The sequence below is a fragment of the Mercenaria mercenaria genome, chromosome 6 (assembly GCF_021730395.1).
Source record: "Mercenaria mercenaria strain notata chromosome 6, MADL_Memer_1, whole genome shotgun sequence".
Classification (NCBI taxonomy): domain Eukaryota; kingdom Metazoa; phylum Mollusca; class Bivalvia; order Venerida; family Veneridae; genus Mercenaria; species Mercenaria mercenaria.
In genome coordinates, this window is record NC_069366.1 from 26851409 (window position 1) to 26872414 (window position 21006).

The 21006-nt window shown below is 35.7% G+C and overlaps 1 protein-coding gene across 1 annotated transcript; it reads right to left on the bottom strand.

Annotated features, from left to right (window-relative positions):
* Positions 1-462: 462 nt before the first annotated feature.
* LOC123549339 (28S ribosomal protein S17, mitochondrial-like) lies at positions 463-9470 on the bottom strand. The gene is made up of 2 exons (XM_045337349.2): positions 9311-9470; positions 463-1114 (listed from the first exon to the last, which is right to left on the bottom strand). The coding sequence occupies exons 1-2, from the start codon at positions 9428-9430 to the stop codon at positions 836-838; spliced, it is 399 nt and encodes a 132-aa protein (XP_045193284.2). The 5' UTR covers positions 9431-9470; the 3' UTR covers positions 463-835.
* Between the last annotated feature and the right edge of the window lie 11536 nt (positions 9471-21006).

Below are 21006 nucleotides of genomic sequence, written 5' to 3' on the forward strand. Positions count from 1 at the left end.
CTGAATCAAATCAATTCAATAATAAAGATATACAATGCAAGTGCACCAAAACTTTAACCTGAAGTAAAAATGGGGCATACTTCATGAAATATTAGTGCAAGAGTTATGGCTCTTGTGCCTTTTGAGTGGGTTATGATGAGGAATAACTATTTTAACTCTGAAGCAAATCCATTAAGAGGTAACTTTGCGTGACGGTGACCATAACTTTTGACTTAGGAAACACAAAATCAAAAGGGGTCCAAGGTGAATGTTCTTTTTGTTATGGTCAAAGTGACCATAACCTTTGACCCATTGCCCTCAAAATCATTCGAGGTTATTAATGTTAACTTTGAGGATAGCAAATCAAGTCATTCAACAGCTTTTGTACTAACAAGCACTGTGACCTGCTCATTTGACCCACTGACCTCAAAATCTTCAGGGGTCATGTATTGCCCATGAGCAAAGTGCATAACAACTCTGAGGCTCATTTTGAAGACAAATGATTAATTTTATGAACAGATATACAAGTTATTTTATATAATAAAATCATTAGATATCTATCTTATCATCAAAGTAAGAAGAAAGTTACTTCTCGTTTTAATTCTTTAACAGTTCTAAAGATAATGTCCATAATTTTACTAAATCTACACCACAAAAAGGCATTCTGTTGATCTGCTTATAACTATACTCCCTTTGAAGTCATTAAATGTTGTCTAAATGCAAGAATCCTTGACTGGAGCTAGACAAGAAGCAGTTCCTCTTGGTGATAATATGTTTTGAAGCACAAATCAAAATTGAATTTTTTTTCACCAACACATTTTTATCACTGACAAGATCCAAAGGAATGCAAGCTCTATCAAGACGCTTTTTCCACAGTTTTTTTAACTCTCAGATCTTCAACATTTCTCTTTGATTGTTCCACTTTCCTTCTATCCTCATCAAGGAACTCGGTTCCGCGACAAGGTCGGCCTGTGACTGGATCCACTGTTGCACCAACTTGGTACAATATATTGTCAACCTTGCTGTATATATCCAGTCCCAATGTTTCGTCCAAGTTTCTTATCACAACAATATCCCCTACTTTAGTTTCATTTTTAATATCTACTGACCACTTGTCCTTTTGTTTTGGGAAATACTGGAATAAACAAAAACATATTAAAGCTTGTAAAATATATATTTCATGTATTACATGATCTCTGATATTTATGTTTAATATCTATACTTATATATCTGTATAAACATGAGGAATTTTGAAAATGAAATAGATGCTTTAACTTTTGCAGAGCTGAATCAGATTATCTAAAAGGAAATATAACAAGAGCTGTCAGTGGACAGCGCGCTCGACTATCCTCAGTGCTTGATGGTATAATTAAATATAAGCTATGAGTAAAACTTTAACATTGCAATAAGCATATTCTAAGTCGAAAAGGGGTCATAATTCAGTCAAAATGCTTGATAGAGTTGCCTCCTCCTTTTTACAGACTGGGGTCATGATGGTAAACAAGTATGCAAAATATGAAAGCAATATCTCAATGGACTTCGAAAATATTTGGGGTGGTATGCAAACTTTAACATTACAATAAGCATATTCTTAGTCGAAAAGGGGCCATAATTCAGTCAAAATGTTTGATAGAGTTGCCTCCTCCTTTTTACAGACTGGGGTCATGATGGTAAACAAGTATCCAAAATATGAAAGCAATATCTCAATGGACTTTGAAAATATTTGGGGTGGTATGCAAACTTTAACATTACAATAAGCATATTCTTAGTCGAAAAGGGGCCATAATTCAGTCAAAATGTTTGATAGAGTTGCCTCCTCCTTTTTACAGACTGGGGTCATGATGGTAAACAAGTATCCAAAATATGAAAGCAATATCTCAATGGACTTTGAAAATATTTGGGGTGGTATGCAAACTTTAACATTACAATAAGCATATTCTTAGTCGAAAAGGGCCATAATTCAGTCAAAATGTTTGATAGAGTTGCCTCCTCCTTTTTACAGACTGGGGTCATGATGGTAAACAAGTATCCAAAATATAAAAGCAATATCTCAATGGACTTTGAAAATATTTGGGGTGGTACGCAAACTTTAACATTACAACAAGAGCTCGTCGAACATGAAATGCCCCCCTTGATGCATTTAGTAATTGTACAAGGAACAGAAATTATATGCTCTCTGTAAACAAAAGTTCTACCATTCTGGTTTAATCTCACCTTGACCTTTAACCTAACAAGAGATTACAATGTGATCTTGGTGCCATCCACTGAGCCATTTTTGAATGTTCCAAATTTCAAGACTAGCTCAAGGTCAAAATCAAGGTCAAATTTCATTTTGGTACAAAATAATGTGTATGCGGTCCAAATTTGAAAGCTGTCGCTTGAGAAATGTGTAAGTAGGTCACTAGATCAATATCAAGGTAAAAGTTCATTTCGGTAGACGGAAATATGCATGTGCTTCAAAAATGTGGAAGTAGGTCACTAGGTCAATGTCAAGGTCAAAATTTTTTTCGGTGCACAAAACTATGCATGTGGTCCAAATTTGAAGGCTGTAGCTACAGAAATGTGAAAGTAGGTCACAAGGTCAAGGTAAACTCGTGTCAAGGTTCATCTTGCCACTCAAAACCATACATGTGATCAAAATTTAAATGTTGTATGTTATTGACAAGAAGATTTTAAAAACTTTTCCCTATATAAGTCTATATGAACCATGTGACCCCCAGGGCGGGGCCATATTTGACCCTAGGGGGATTATTTGAACAAACTTGGTAGAGAATCGCTAGATGATCGTACATTACAAATATCAAAGCCCTAGTCTTTGTGGTTTGAACAAGAAGATTTTCAAAGTTTTTCCCTATACAAGTCTATGTAAACTATGTGACCCCCGGGGCGGGGCCATATTTGACCCTAGGGGGATAATTTGAACAATCTTAGAAGAAGCCCACTAGATGATGTCACATACAAAGTATCAAAGCCCTAGGCCCTGTGGTTTTAGACAAGAGGTTTTTCAAAGTTTTTCCCTATATAAGTCTATATAAACCATGTGACCCCCGGGGCGGGGCCATATTAGACCCCAGGGAAATAATTTGAATCATCTTGGTAGAGGACCACTAGATGATGCTTCATACTAAATATCAAAGCCCTAGGCTCTGTGTTAGACAAGAAGATCAGAAACCATTTTAACTGTTCCTGGCCAATGTGACCTTGACCTTTGACCTAATGACCTAAAAATCAATAGGGATCATCTACTGATCATGACTAACATAACTATCAATTTTCCTGACACTAGGCCTATGCGTTCTTGAGTTACTGCCCGGAAACCATTTTACTGTTCCTGGTCAATGTGACCTTGACCTTTGACATACTGACCTCAAAATCAATAGGGGTCATCTGCTCAGGGGTGTGGAAATCCCAATATTTTTCACTTGTCCACGGACAAGTGCAACTTAAAAATCTACTTGTCTGCAGTCAAAACTTACTTGCCCAGATTTTCAACATTTTAGCATGCAAATAATTCTTTATTTTGGACAATAATCTACAATAGTTACAAAAGCAAACATAATAAAGTGTAAAAAAAGCTTTTGACACTTTAGCTTGTGTTCGTCCGCGAGGCCTAAAAGACTGCCCATCATGCAATGCGAAGCCACGTGAGAACGCATGAAACTTTCTGACTGTCAGAAAACATCATACTTCCTGACTCGTACTAGCGAGCGCTTTGTGCTTTGACTGTTGACTTCCAATTTTGTTGGCAGACGAAGTTGTCCAAAACTTTGTGATATTTGTTTACGTTTCCGGTTTCTATTCGCCGAGTTATCGTGTGCAAAAATCACGCGAGATCGTGACAGGGAACCAATCAGAATGCAGAGAAAGAGATACTAAATTTAGACGCAGTTTGGTTTTCCCAAAACTTGAGAAATCGAGAGGCCGCTCGGCTGGTCGTACGTCAAATTCTTTTATAAACTCCATACACTTGAAGCACTGTTCAGCGTTTCTAAATTATTCTTTCCTTTTTCATTTCAAACCACAAAATTTGTGCTTGTCCGCGGACAAACGGAATGTGAAAACTCACTTGTCCGCCGTCAAAAAGTCCCGAGTCGGACAAGTCGGACATAGGAATTCCAAACCCCTGCTGCTGGTCATGACCAACCTCCCTATCAACTTTTGTGACCCTAGGCCTATGCGTTCTTGAGTTATCATCTGGAAACCGTTTAACTGTTCAGGATCACTGTGACCTTGATCTTTAACATATTGACCTCAAAATCAATAGGGGTCATCTGCTGGTCATGATCAACCTCCCTATCAACTTTCATGATCCTAGGCCCAGGAATTCTTCAGTTATCGTCCGGAAACCGTTTTACTATTCAGGGTCACTGTGACCTTGACCTTTGACATACAGACCTCAAAATCAATAGGGGTCATCTGCTGGTGATGACCAACCTCCCTATCAACTTTCATGATCCTAGGCCCAAGCGTTCTTGAGTTATCATCCAGAAACGGATTGGTCTACATTCCGACCGACCGACATCTGCAAAACAATATACTGTACCCCACCTTCTTCGAAGGGGGGTATAATAAGCATATTCTTAGTCGAAAAGAGGCCATAATTCAGTCAAAATGCTTGATAGTGTTGCCTCCTCCTTTTTACAGACTGGGGTCATGATGGTAAACAAGTATGCAAAATATGAAAGCAATATCTCAATAAACTTTGAAAATATTTGGGGTGGTACGCAAACTTTAACATTTGTGATGCTCGCACTATCGCCGACGCCAGGGCGAGTAGGATAGCTCCCCTATTCTTCGAATAGTCGAGCTAAAAATGACAATTTTAGCTTCATAAGTTTGATAAGATGTAAAACTATGACATATTTGTAGTCATACTTAAAAGCTTGCACTGCTTAAAAGCATGCACTGTAAAGAAAAAACATTGGGATGAAATGAATAGCCTACATGCACTGAGACACTGTTAGGCAATGGAAAATTAATTGTTAGATTCTCATCCCCGCCCGCCCCTTCGTTCTGACAACCTACTTTTGATTTCAATTTTTTTCAGAAAAAGGTAAAGCCAATGTATTTCCTTATCTTAATTTGATTGCATTTGATTTCTGTTGATTTATAGAATTAAATATCTGTTGTCTAGATTTCAATATTTCAATTGTATTTAACACTGACATGTACCTCCGTTAGGAAGCCCAACAAGCCATTTTCACATGCAAAGCAGGCGGCACGCCTGCGCTATTTGTTTCATAGATTTGGCAGTAGGACTAAAACATGTTAGCCTACGTTTGCAAGTGCATTTAACAAACATCTGAAGTTTTTTTCAAGTGTCAAACTTGTGTATTCTACACATTTGGTATGTTTATTGTTTAAGGTAGAAGATCCACAGCATCATCATCAGTTCCAGTATAGCTTTTGGCACATGCTCAGTGACAGGAATGACAGATTGATTTTATTCTTTAGAATCTTTACAGAACTTGTTTGTACTTTGACAGAACTACATATTTTGAATTTGCAAATACACTGAACAAACAAATATTTATTTGTCGTGTATTCCGTACAGGATACAGTCTGACAGCCATCAGAAAAAATGATTTACTATCACATTGTAAGTAAAATTAAAGTTTACGATGTGAAATTACTTTTTTCATATACATTTTAAAAAGAGTTTATATACACAAATAATTTAAGACACAACAACATACACTAGTATTATCAATACAGCGATTTTTAAAAATCTAATTTGTCAAATTGACCTAAGGTCTCCCTTATTTCCAAATTATGGTAAAAAATAAAAAGTGCCCACCTGCCCCATTTTTACCCAAAATTCGGATGAGAATGTAAACATTTATTTTCTCCGGCCTTATTTAAATTACAATTAACAGTAAGAATTCATACATGTATATTTTATCATTAAAATTCAAAATATACCAAGTGTCATGATATGAAAAAGTTCAGACAAGGACAATTTGAATTTGTTACAGCCTCAGTGCTAAAGTTTTTCTCAATTAACTTATATCCCTGATTCCTGTTGATTTATTTGTTTTCGCACTTTTTCTGTGCATGCCATTTTGGTAGTCATAGTTTTCAGCTAGTTTGCGGCATATTTGCAGCAACTAGTTCGCGGGATGATCCCAGCAACTTGTTTGCGGGAAGCTCACAGCTACTTGTTTGCGGGAAGTTCGTGGCAAATCTTAATTTGCATGTGAAAAGTGAACACCAAACAAACATCCCGCGAATATTGCATTAATTGTATCAAAAGTGTTCGCGCATTATTCGCCTGATATTCGTGGCAAGATCACAACAAGTGTTCGCGGTAAACTATATTTCCATAAGGGTTATGCTGTCCAATCAGCTCTTCTTTGAAAGTTTGAATCTTTCTATTTTTCCATTTTCTTTTAGGCAGTGGCTAGGGGTCCGGTAACCGGACTTCTAGACAACCCGTACAGGGCAGGCTAGAGGTCCGGTAATCAATATGAATACTAAGAATTGTATTACAAAGAGCAGACTATATTTTATCTATAATATCGGGAGATGATTTCAAAAGTTTGTTCTAATATTTTTCTTGATGTTTTAAATACATGGTTTAGTCACAGGGAACAGAAGTATTTATAATTCTATAAACCCGGGAAAAAATACGATTGCAAATTCGACAGATAATTAATAGTAATTAGTACGCTTTTATGCTTTTATTGTTTTTTTTTTTAAGTTAATTATTTTAATTCATCAGTCCCGAGAAATACAAGAAAAACAATAAAAAGCTTCCTATTACGGCATACAAATTACTGTTACCTGTCAAATTTGCGATCGTGTTTATAAATACTTCTGTTTCCTTTGACTTACCATGTACTTAAAACAAGAGCAAGAGCTGTCGATAAGACAGCCAATGCCCGACTATTCGAATTATTGTCCCAGAAGCAGGAAAATGTTACTCTAAATGTTGAAATATTTATAGAGTTTCAATCCAGTATCTGCATTAGTTTTGGAGATAGTAACTTGCATGCAAAACTTTAACCAGAAGTTTTATGTTCAAAAGGGGACATAATTTGACCAAAATCATGTCAGAGTTATGGGATTTGATGCAATCAACTAGGTTAATAACCCCGAAGACACATGTGAAGTTTCAATTCAATATCTGCATTTGTTCTGCAGATAGTAACTTGCCCGCAAAACTTTATTAATAACCAGAATTTTATAAGTCTAAAAGGAGGCATAATTTGCCAAAAATACATGTCGGAGTTATGGGGCTTGTTAAGTAATAGCAGTGTGTACTTGCATGCAAAACTTAAACCAGAATTTTCTAAGTCCAAAAGGGGGCATAATTTAGACAAAATGCAGGTCAGAGTTATGGGACTTGATGCTATCAGCTAGTTTTATAACCCCGAAGACACGTGAAGTTTCAATTCAATATCTGCATTAGTTTTGGAGATAGTAACTTGCATGTAGAACTTTTAACAAGGATTTTCTAAGTCCAAAAGGGGGCATAATTTGCCCAAAATACTGTCGGAGCTATGGGACTTGATCCAGTGAGGTTGGTAATTAATCTAAAAAAAGAAAAAATAAGTTTCAAATCTATATGCCTTTAAGTAATACCTGTATGTACTTGCACACAAAACTTTAACCAGGATTTTCTAAGTCCAAAGGGGGCATAATTTGACCAAAATGCAGGTCAGAGTTATGGGACTTAATGTTATCAACTAGTTTTATAATCCCGAAGACACATGTGAAGTTTCAATTCAATATCTGCATTAGTTTTGGAGATAGTAACTGGCATGTGAAACTTCAACCAGGATTTTCTAAGTCCAAAACTTGGCATAATTTGCTTTAAATACATGTCAGAGTTATGGAACTTGACACAGTGTGGTTGGTAATTGACCTAGAAAAAGAAAAAATGTAACTGACCTAGAAAAAGAAAAAATAAGTTTCAAAGCTATATGCCTTTAAATGATAGCTGTATGTACTTGCATGCAAAACGTTAACAAAGGTGTGACGCCGACGCCAGGGTCAGGGCCCACACTGGGCTGAAAAAAGTTGGAGCCACCAGGTCCTTTTTCTCGAGAACGGTGGGGAGGGTACTGGAGGGGTTTTCCTTCCTGCGGCGCGTTGAATTTTTTTTTCACTTTCCATAAGCAAATGGTGATATTCCAGCTATATATAGGGGGACTTTTGAATGAAAGTGTGTATATCTTTAAAACAAGTATTGTATTTTAAAATGTAGTCCTGTGTTGGTGCAACCCTAAGAAAATTCAGAAGAAATTTAAAAAATCAGTCATTTCATGTCTGATTTTAGCTTCTTTTTTTTAAGGTGGTGTTTGAAAAGAATCGTCGAGCGGACGTTTCTTACAGTCTGAGTCTAAAGAAGCCATTGTAACAAGTGTTGACAAGTGGTGATTTGGACAAGTTTCTGTACCTTTTTATTGTCGAAGTCATGAAATCTTATTTTTCACGACTTTTCCTTTTGATCTTGCTAATAACATTCAAAAAATATATTTCACAAACAACTTCACTGATTACTTACTAAGATTTGACGGTGGCGACAATGTTCTAAAATTCATCAAACCGTTCATTATTTCACCAATTTGTTTACTGATTGTTCCATGGAAATTAAAGGCACCAAACATTTAATCTGCCATAATGACAGCAAAACAAAACGATTATTCTTACCCGATAATTGGTTGCTAATTGATTGCAAACTGCATCTTCTCGCGTGTCAAGATGTTTATTACACAGTATTAAATGTGTAAAGTGAAAGCAGACTGGGTATTACTATCACGAAATAAGTTAATTTTATAGGGTAAAATTATCGGAACCAGTCAACTGTTTTTCCCCATAATTTCTCGGAGCTTACGATTTAGAACGTACAAAACAAAATGGCGGTCCAAATTACGAAGATTTTTTCATTTTCGCCACTTGCGATTTTTCTCTGCCACTTTCACCGCAGATTCGCCAAATGGCTCAAGTGGCGAACGACAGCGTGGGCCCCGAGGGTGAGTCGAATAGGCGAGCTAAAAATACGAAAACAAATATTTGAAATCATCTCCCATCTTTAAATAACAGATAAAATATATAGTCTCCTATAGCTCTTTGTAAATACCGTTCTTAGTATTCATACTGATTACCTAGAGGTCCGGTTACCGGAGCTCTAGCCACTTGCTTTCTTTTAATGAGTCAGAACCACCCATTGCCAAATAGTGACTGTGTCAATGTTGATGTAAAATGGTAATTTTTAAAACATGTTGAATTGATGGAGATATATGATTAGCTGACATTTAGCAGGGGTGGGGGGGAGGGTCTGACCTCAACTTCAAGTGTCTGCATTTAAAGGAAACGCAGTGATTACCATGAGTAAATTTGTGTCAAGTGACATCCTTTGTAATCTGACTTTTACAAGTCTATTATCGCGCCAAATTCTATGCTTTATAACCTGGCCCACAGCTACCATCGGCGTTAGTTTTGACATTTCGTTATTTTCTCCTACAGCACATGTGGTAAAAAACCAAATTCATCCAAATATCTTCAAGGGAAGCAACTTCCGTAAGAGAGGTAATAAACAACTAAATTGAGCGGCACATAGGAGTTTATACACTAAATCTTACTTTTCGTTGTTTGGTATGAATCAAAGAAGTATAATTTTATTTTTATAGGTCTTTGGTATGACCATACTAAAATTCTTTATGGTATATAAAATCGACAATTTTCTAGTGGCTGCAGCACAAATCAGAACCCACTTTAAATGTATGTAACTTACTTTTTCTTCAAGGCAGTTTGAAATTTAACCATCACATTGATTCGATAACATCAACAGCTACAAGAACATTTGGATTTATATTTAAAAAAGAAACCTAAAACAATGTCCTATCAATATGGAACCACCAACAAATATCGAACATAAAAAGATTGAACAAATCAAAGAGCTATAAAAATAAAGTAAACTTCTTTGAACAAATACAAATGAACGCAGCACGTTTTGTAATGAACCGGCCTTTTAACTATAATAACCCGGGAAGTGTAACATCTCTCCCACAACATCTGGAAATGGCCTCAACGTCGACAATGTGCTGACGTAATCCTTATGTACAAAGTTATTAACAACCTAGTTGCAGTTCCAGCTGAATACCATCCACTTCTGTCGACAAGATACACAGACTGTATAAAATTTGTGACATACCACTGCAGACTCGACATTTACAAATATTCATAGAGGAAGTGAGTGTCGCAGTGGTTAGCAGGTTGAACTACAACGCCAGCGGTCCGGGTTCGATTCCCGGTCGCGGCTGATATCCCGACTAGTGTTCAGTGCTGGATGATTAACTTAAATTGGTACTGTTTCCAGCAGTAGCGGCCTAGACTGGATGCTTGGGAGGTAACTATGACGCCTGCCGTGGACTCGGCTGGAAATAAGTTGTTCCATCCATTCCAGGTGGGGACTTTCGTCGACTATCCACGTTAAACAAGAAACTTTACCTTTACCGTTCTCTTCCCACGAACTGCGGTCCAGTGGCACAATCTTCCAGTTAACATCACAACAGTGGACAGCCTGAACAATTTCAAAACAGCTGTCGACTACACCCATGTCACAATGCAAATAGATATCACCTGTATAGTATAAATACATGTTGGATTTTAACAAACCTGGATGATTAACTTAAACTGGTACTGTTTCCAGCAGTAGCGGCCTAGACTGGATGCTTGGGAGGTAACTATGACGCCTGCCGTGGACTCGGCTGGAAATAAGTTGTTCCATCCATTCCAGGTGGGGACTTTCGTCGACTATCCACGTTAAACAAGAAACTTTACCTTTACCGTTCTCTTCCCACGAACTGCGGTCCAGTGGCACAATCTTCCAGTTAACATCACAACAGTGGACAGCCTGAACAATTTCAAAACAGCTGTCGACTACACCCATGTCACAATGCAAATAGATATCACCTGTATAGTATAAATACATGTTGGATTTTAACAAACCAATGAGTGATGGACTGCCATCCATTGGTACTCACAAAATTCACTTTTTAAAGTTTTATCTTGGAACGCCTGAAGCCGCGTATGGGAGTCAAGTAAGCCCGCGTTTTAAATGGAGCACAATTCACACACCCGCACCTCGTCGGTGATGTCTACTCAGTGGATCTGCATACGAGTATCCAAAAGGAGTAGAAGTAGAAGATATTGTCAATGCTGAATAAAAATCAAAAGAAATATGAGGGGGTCATATGTCTGAACGCACAAACTGCAAAATCAGCTAAAATGAGACACCAAACTGTAGTGGTAGTGTATGATCTAAGTTAGTTTCCATGACAAATTCTGTTATGCTATCATTTCATCTGACCTGTGATTTCAGCAAACATTGCAAAGAAAATAAGGAAAAGAGCTCTGTAGAGCAAAAAAGAAAGAAAAAACGAAAAATATTTGAATCCGCCATTGTGCGATCCAAAATTTTGGGTCATTTTCTTATTTAGTGTCTGTATACCTTTTCGAAATAAATTAACATACGGTTTACATATGCAGACAAAAGGTTTAAAATGTGATCACATCATTATATCTGTTTAAATGCATGTATCTACAAGATAATAATAACTAATTGGCCAGCTTTCGGGGTTTTTACATAGCAATAAATTTATCTACATTTTATTATGCTCTCAGCTACCTTTACGAACTGACAATGAACTATTGCATGTAATGAATATTTATATGTACATGATTTAAACATTCTTAAGTTAATTTTGAAATATAAATATTTAGACAGTATTTATTCTTAAATATTCTGTCGATTTCAAAGAGATTTTCTCCCTGTCGGTTGGGTTTAGGTTGTTTTGTCGTGTTTCCAGTGAATTTAACTGTAACAACGTTGGCTATATTCCTTGGACTATTTTGAACAGTGTTTTGAAATTTCAGAGTAGTCTTCTGATTTTTGCCAAACCGTAGTGCACTGTTCAAATCTGGTGTCCGGCCTTACTGAAATGATCTTCTAGTTTAAGATCCAATTTCCATATAAGTATTTATTAAGTGACTGTATTTTCTGCACCAGATTTTATCTAGAACAGTCCGCATAGATTCTAAACATTCCAGAACTCTACCGTTTTTCAATCCATTGACTTTCAGTATGTGTAAAACTTTCTTAGTAGCCAAAGGAAACTGGCCTTAATCTCCATATTGCACATCCATTAAAAAAATTGTCGAGTCTTGATAATTTCGGAATGTACGGAAATCGCTTAAAACTAAATTAAACATGAGTTTTATCTTTATTATTGTCACTTTGACCGCAACTGTTTTTTTTTATTTCAACTGTCGTAGTTTACACTGTTCTTCCTGTAATTTCACTGTAATACAAATTTCCCGTGATGGCATTTAGGGCTTCTGATTCTGTCCTCATACTAGTGGTAAACCATCATAGTGGCAATACGCACAACGTCATCAGATCTAATCCCTGTTATATCTTTTCATTTGTAATTTGTTAAGTGTCACGAATAGATTTTTCTTCATTCCATTTAATTGATTTTTTTTTTACTTATTTGTTTTCTTCATTTTTTCTGTAAACATATTTTTTTTTTTACTTTATACATATTATTAAACCATTTTGAGCCCGCCCGCTTAGCTCAGTAGGTAAGAGCGTTGGTCTACGGATCGCGGGGTCGCGAGTTCGATCCTCGGGCGGGGCGTATGTTCTCCGTGACTATTTGATAAACGACATTGTCAAATACACCGAGTTCAGCAATTCTACGGGCAGTCGAAACACCTTGGCGGTCCTGCTTGTATTTCAAAACCCGTTTTTATGGGGATGTGGTTTACAAACTTCGTAATATCTTGGATCACGGTAATTTTTCAACGGTATTTGGTAAAATTATAAAACGTTTTATTAAAAGAGGTTACGACCCAACTTTTTTGAGACATACCACATGTTTAGTTTTCAACCCGTTTACAGTTGGACACTACGCTTCCCTCTTTGATTGTGTATGACGGAAGAGGGGGAGGACTCTGTGATAAGCAGTTTTTAAATCCCGTCAGGACTGAACTGTTTTCATATTTGTTTTCTGGCCTGTTTCGTTGGACCCTTAAAGGTGTTTCTCTTGATGCTCTGTTTTCTGCAAAGAAGGCATTGAGTACATACGTTTTTGGTTCTTAAGGTTTGCTTTTTGCATAATTATACAGGAGCATTTGTGTGTTTTTAAATGTCATGCCTTTTTATTTCCATTACGTGTATTAGAGATTACTTTTATTTACACTGTCCTCTGTCTTTGGAACATGATGGGGGTAAGAGTGAGGTTGGGTGTGCCCCATAAACCGGTTTAAGCTCCCCAGTGGTGTTTTTGCCACTGACCGTTCCAAGGCGGTGCCCCATTGTGTTCCTTTGTTTGTTCGTTTTGTCCTCGTGTGTTTGCATTTTATGCGAGAGTGTGGTTGTTGGTAGTGTTCACATCTGCGTGCTGTGATGTGTCTCACGACAGTAAATCTTCTATTTTCTATACGTATTTTGGCGTCACAAAATTCAATACTTACCTATGAAGTTTTGAACCTCTTTATCCAGCGTCTAGAATCTAATCTTGCTAATCTTGCCATACGTACTACGCATCATAGTGTCTATAAATCCTCGCAAATCTTTTTGAAATATGATTTATGCACTTAAACCAAGAAGCAAAGTAAAACACAAACTGTTATATTATCCTGCATTTAAAAGAAGTCATATCTACAATCATTACCAGTACCGTCAGTACCGCCAGTACCGCCAGTTGGTAGATGTTTTCATTCAGAAAATAACCCATGAAGATAACTATAGTATCTTAAGAGAATAAATCGTTTAAAAATACAATATGCAGATAATGATTCATACTATGTTAATTTCTTACTTAAAATATTGTCCACATATAGTATCCAGATATGTTACATGTTATGTTGTTTCCTACGAAAGAAATGCCTACTCCCTTCAAATCTATAATTACATACTTTGAGTTTCAACCTCACGCACTGAATGCATGTACAAGAAACGGTATATGTTAACGTTAGTGTAAATACATTTTTGTTTGTATCATGTGTATTTATAATTGGGTCAGCGAGCTGCATGACAATCAAAATTTTGTTTTAGACTATAGTCAGCGCTCACGAAAAACTTGCTTTTTTTCTAAAGGTAGAAATGATAAAGTAAGATTGTACTGGGATAGTACTAGTACCGCATTCAACAGTACCATAATGTGCATAATATATAATCCTGATTAATAAAATGGAACATTAAGAACATTGACGCAAAACATGCTTATAAGGATCCGACGAATTGCTGTAGAGAAGACCCGTACCGGTAGGAAGTTTGACTTTCTAATGCAACATTTGATCTTAGACAAAATATCTAGTAGACGTTTTTAGATAGACATTGGGCCTTTTCCTAGATACCACTAGCAGTTAATAAAATGAAATTGAAATGATAAATAATCATCACTGGGAATTACAGGAATATACTAAAAACAAAACCGCTTTGATCAACATACGTTTACAGTCAAACTAAATGTGCTTAATGTGTTTTCACTCTGTCAAGAAAGGGCTTACGGTAAAAGAAAGTAGCGGTTAAAGTAGAACCATTTTTTTTGTGTGAATAGACATATGAACAAGAAAGGGCATTCATACCATCAAGGCATTTATTTGTAAACATTTTACCAGAACACCTATTGTAAAACCTTTTGTTCGACGATAAATGCAACGGCGCTAAAAGTAGGATTTGCGCCACAGCACTACGCATTCATTTTGTGAAATGTAAAGCAAAAGCCCCCTTACCGGTCAAACATTATTTTAGCACTTATACTTTCAGTTTGAAATACAGTCATTTTTGTTACAGCGAAACATTACTTTAGCTCAGTTAATCCGTAGAGCGTACCGCCATACGACAGTCTTCACCCAGTTTTATGTCAATTATGTCGGGGCCAGAAATACGTAGATTTTAAATCTTATTCATACTTTGTCGAAAGAAATCTGTAAAAAGATCCTTTGGAAGCAAAGAATGCAACCAAGAAGAATAATACACTACAACGTAAACCACAATAGCGCAGACATTCATGTACCAAAGATAAACACACAACCACACCCAACTAACTAACATAGGAAAACAGACAAGTAAGATACAACATCACTCTAGGGCACCGCTTTAGACACACAAGCACACAAACACACACCTATAAGCAGGAAAAAACAATCATGTACCGCCTTAGGATTCCGGCAGCCAAAATAAAGGGGGCACGAAAACTAACTAATAGTAAAGGGGGAGGGGATGCCCCCCCCCCCCACAAAAAAAAAAAAAAAAACGGGGGGAGCGCAAATGCAAGGGGAAAGAGGGGGGGGGGGTGAGGCGATAGGGGGAGTGAAGAGAAGGAGGAAAAACGCTTACAACAAACAAGACAAAATACGCAACAGAAAATACAAGACAGACAGAAAACCAGTTGAAAATGGGGGCACCGCCTTGGAACGGTCAGTAACCTATATAAAGGAAACCGGGGGTTTAAACGCGTTTAAGGCATGTCAACCTCGCACTTAGCCTATTTTCAACAAGTTAGACAACACAATGTAAATAAAATCCCCGCTGAGAAATTCTCTAACATTATCGCATAGTGCGGCAGTTTTCCTTTGATCTTTGCAGTATGTTAAACATGGTAACACACATTAATACTACAAAATCTGTGCTGATATTTTACAAAACTGTTACGATATATATCAACACAGAAATCTCTGTAGAGTTTCATTAGAAAAAAAACTGTTGTGATATATATCAGTACAGTAAAACTGTTCCGATATATATCGCAACACTTTTTCTCTATCGAGGTCCTATCGAGGGAGTATAATTTTTTTCCTTTCAAAGAAAAGATGATTTTAGCTCCAATTTACAGTTGACAGAGAAAGAATTATCACAAACACCTACATTTATATAGTAAAAGAATAAATAAACTAGAATATTTCAAAAACTCGATAGTTATCGCCAAATTCAGAAATACATGAAATATAATTATGAAATTCCGAGATTTCTCAAATGTTTCTTTTTCTTTGATTGTTTTTTACAAACAAAACAACAAGTTTTACAATATGGTTGGCCAATGAAATGCAAAGATTTAAAACCAATGCAGAAATCTGTTGGATACTTCTATCTGGGGAACACAATTTCTAAAACAGAAGTTTTAGTGTTTCAGTCAGCGAGGCGCAGAAAGTGAATCAAAAGAGTGAAAATAATAATAAACAAATTTAAATGAAAATAATATCTAAATTTTAATGATAGAACTATGCGATAAAACAGTTATAATATGTAATGCTCGTGTGTTATGAGGATATATCAGAGCTAGGGGTACATCTCTGTATTTTTCTCTGCACCTATCTGTCTCGGCCTACCGGCCTCGACGATATGTGCAGAGAAAAATACCCTTGATGTACCCCTAGCTCTGATATATCCTGGTAACACACTCTCACAAATACTATAACTATTACTTAGCGAAAAAATACCAGATTAGTTAAGTAAAACATAAAATTAAGGTAAATATAAGGTATAATTACACCAGTGTACTCAACAACTTGTCTGAAGTCAGAGCACCAAGAGCCTAACATTTAAGGGCACGACTAAGAAAACTGCAAGACAAAATTCCACTCCCTCCGTCCGTTGTATGTAGGATTTAGGAGAAAAGCATCACGGAGTCTTACACTTTATTAGTCATCGCACCATCAAATAGGAAAGCGTAGCGATTAACTGTACAGGGGTCATACACTAAACATGAATTGTGCTTCACGATTTTCGCATCGTATCCTCTTTGGATCAACTTTTTAACACATTTTACAAATATCTGATTAAAATAAGGACTATGTTTAATTTTCCGAATTTTATAAACTACATATCCATAGTATACCGGGTGTGTAAGTCCAAGTTTTAAAAATAGGCTTTAAGCTGGTTTGCAGTTTGCAGTTTGCAGTTCGCAATTCGAATTGCAAACCGCAAACTGTTTTGCATTTTGCAGTTCGAATTGCAAACCGCAAACAGTTTTGCATTTTGCAGATCGAATTGCAAAATGGATTTTTAATCTGCAATACAAGATGTATATGATCCATGATTTGCTTTCCAAGAAAGATGTTAATGACGGGTTTGAAACATTAAAGTTTCACCTTTTAGTCTCCTTTGCGCTTTGTAATTTGAATTGCAAACTGCAAAATATTTTGCATTTTACAGTTCGAATTGCAAAAGTTTTATTTTGCGTTTCAGAATTCAGGATTTCAATGTCCATTGCGCTTTGTATTTCGAACTTCAAACTCTAAAATATTTTGCATTTTGTAGTTTGAATTGCAAAATGCATTTTTATTTTCGATTCAATATATGTATCGAATTACGATGAAGTTTCTCAGAAACATGGTATTTTTGGGGGCTTTTCAGGCTTCAAATTTTAAAATTGCGTTTCGTAATTTGAATTGCAAACTTCAAAATATTTTGCATTTTGCAGTTCGAATTGCAAAATGAATTTGTATTTTGCGTTTCAGAATTGAAGATTTCAATATCAATTGAGCTTTGTAATTTGAATAGCAAACTGCAAAATATTTTGCATTTTGCATTTTGTAGTTCGAATTGCAAAATGATTTTAATTTTCGATTCAATATATGTATTGAACTGCGATGAAGTTGCTCAGAAAGATGGTATTGTTTGTGATTTTCTGACTAGAAAATTTAACGTTTCAATTTTAGCTGCGTTTTATAATTTAGCAATTTTATTATATATTTTGCATTTTGCAATTCCAATTGCAAAATGAATTTTTGTTTTGCGTTTCAGAATTCAAGATTTCAATGTCAATTGCGCATTGAAATTTGAATTGCAAACTGCAAAATATTTTGCATTTTGCACTTCGAATTGCAAAATGAATTTTTACATTAGATTCAATATATATATTGAACCGCGATGAAATTTCTCAGAAACATGGTATTATTTAGGGCTTTTCAGGCTTAAAAAAATAACGTTTCAATCTTATTTTCGCTTTGTAATTTGAATTGCAAACTGCAAAATATTTCAAAATATACGCAAAATATCGCATATAACCATCAATATCTATAATATCATACAGATTTATATTTGTTTCTGATACAGAAAAAAAAAGAGATTCTGTTTCAAGTAACTGACATTCAGTGAGGCAAATGTCAAATTACAGTCATTCGTAATACTTTAGACATCCCCCATCCCTATTGTCCTGTTGGGATTTTGCTAAAATCTGCTACATCGACTGAGATTGTTTTTCGTGAGACCTCGGACGCTTGATTTCGTATCCAGACATTCTTTTTTGATCGTACCGAGTGGGAGCTCGCCGGCGCTAACCACGGTTCGATGGCGGGGATCTTGATTTCTGTTGCCTTGGTATTGAAGTGGAGTCAGAAATGGCATAGCTTTGTGCAACTGACTTATTTATACGGTTTCCAGCATACTGGGGGTACATTGTTATTAGAAACTCTTGATGCTTGTGTTTCTGCACATAATATAGTCCCAATGTGGAAATACATTTTTCACAATTTTTCCGTTCATACTTCTTTTTGCCGAGTAAACTAAACTAACCTTACCTACTGACATTGATTGTGATCTGAGGTCAGTGTACTAGTACTCAGCCCATATTCTTTTCCTAGCATCGCCAAAAAGACAACTTGTTGAATCTTAACCGGAATTGGAAAAAACGCATTTGAAATTCGAACTGCAAAATGGAAAATATTTCTCGGTTTGCAATTCAAATTACAAGCACAGAAGTGAGTGAAATGTTAAATTTTAAAGCCTGAAAATCATTTTCTCGGAAATCAAATCGCGGTATATATTTCTTGAACCGCAAAATTAAAATCTAGCATAAAACTGCTGTTCTTGACACGTTTCGAGGATGTTTTAACAGAAGAGTAAACGTGTTCTCGTGTTCACGTGCTATTAAAACAGTTTTTTTAATATATATATGCGCGTTTTATGCTAGAATTAATTGCGTTAACGCATGTTCATTTCGTGTTATAACATCTTCAGATATCCATCGGGATACATTGGTACTCTCGCTCTACCGAGCTTGGGCACCAACCGATCCCTCCGGATTCTGCAGATGTTATAACAAGGAAAAAACGTGCGTTATCCATACATTCATTTTGAAATGCAAACTGCAAAATATGTAGCGCAAATGAGAATGAAATGTTTAAAAAATTATGAAAAGCTCAAAATATTAACAACTTTCTCGGAAAGCGAATCGCGATTAATTTATATCTTAAACGGCGAAAAAAAAATCACTTTCAACTTGAATAGCAAAGGGCAAAATATGTTGCAGTTAGCAATTAAAAATACAAAGCGCATAAGTGACTGAAATGTTCGATTTTAAAGCCTGAAATATATTCATTTTTAAATACTGAAAAACTCAAAACTTCACAATTCATATATATCATGAATAATAAGTACAACTTCATTTTGCCATTCGAATCGCAAATCGCAGAAAAGAAAAACAGTTTGCAATTCAAAATACAAAGCGCGAACGTGACTGAAAAATGTTAAAGCCCGAGTTGCTCAAAATATTAACATTTTTCATGGATAGCGAATCGCGGATATATATCTCTCGAACTGCAAAATAAAAGTTCATTTTTGCAATTTGAACTGCAAAGTGCAAAATGCAAAATATTTTGCAGTTTGCAATTCAAATTACAAAGTGCAAATTAGATTGAAATCTTTATTAATAAGGCCTGAAAGGCAAAATACAATAAAATCTTTCTTAAATTAGAAAGAGAATCGCCGTTCATATATCTTGGACCGCAAAATAAGATTCATTTTGTAATTCGAACTGTAAAATGCAAAATGTTTTGCACTTTGCAATTGAAATTTCAAAGTAAAAATTAGATTGAAATGTTAAATTTCAAAGCCTGAAAAGCAAATTACAATAACATCTTTCTCGGAAAGCGAATCACTGTTTATATATATTGTGAACCGCAAAATAAAAATTTATTTTGCAATTCGAACTGCAATTGCGAAATATTTTGCAGTTTCCAATTCCTATTATAATGTGCAAATTAGATTGAAATGTTTAATTTTTAATCCTTAAAAGCCTAAAACCATAAAAATATTTCTCAGAAAGCGATCGTGGTTTATATAAGTCTTGAATAGCAAAATAAAAATTCATTTTGCAATTCGAACTGCAAAATGCAAAATGTTTTGCAGTTTGCAATTCATATTACAATGTACAAATTAGATTGAATTGTTAAGTTTCAATCCAAAAAAGCCCAAAACAATAACAGCTTTCTCGGAAACAATTCTTGAATTGCAAAATAAAAATTCATTTTGCAATTCGAATCGCAAACTGCAAAACAGTTGGTGGTTTTCAATTCGAATCGCAATCTGCTCAATTGGCTCAAGTCAATTCTAATTTCATTTTAATTTTTGACCGTGTTGTGAGCAATATTTAGTGATCCACAAAATATTTTATTCTTGTATACTACGGCAGTATCAAAATAAAAGCTCACTTGTCTAGGTTGACCTTCTCGTATCTGCAACCTCGCGCTCGGTAGGTCATCTCTTATTATTGGTGTTACTGGGCGAGCGCCCTTTAACCGTTAGAGGGGGCCTTGACCATGTGGTCGGCCATTCACAAGGTCCATGGATTGACTGTGTCTTATATAAACAGGGTTATTGAACTTATCGGCCATACGATTATTAGTGATCAGTCGAAAGTTGCATTTATTATATGTACGTGTAGGTCCGTACATATTATTATAATTTGTGGATCACTTTGCTACAAACCTCTAACACATGTGTTATATTGAAACAGACATGTAAATCCCCCCTGTTTTCTTATGTTTCCAGTCTGCCGGTTAGCTCAGTCAATCGCTTGGATGGATTATATTATTATTGTAGCATAGTTTGTCCGTTTGTTCAGATATTACATTAAAACATATTTTTCAATATTTTATTATTTTTGTGCGTTTGTTTGCTGAAGACTTTCTTAACTCACATCGGATTTTATTTTGATTTTAGTGTTATGTTTCATTTCGTATTAACTTAACTTAGGAAGAATATTTTTGTTGATATATCATGTTATGTCA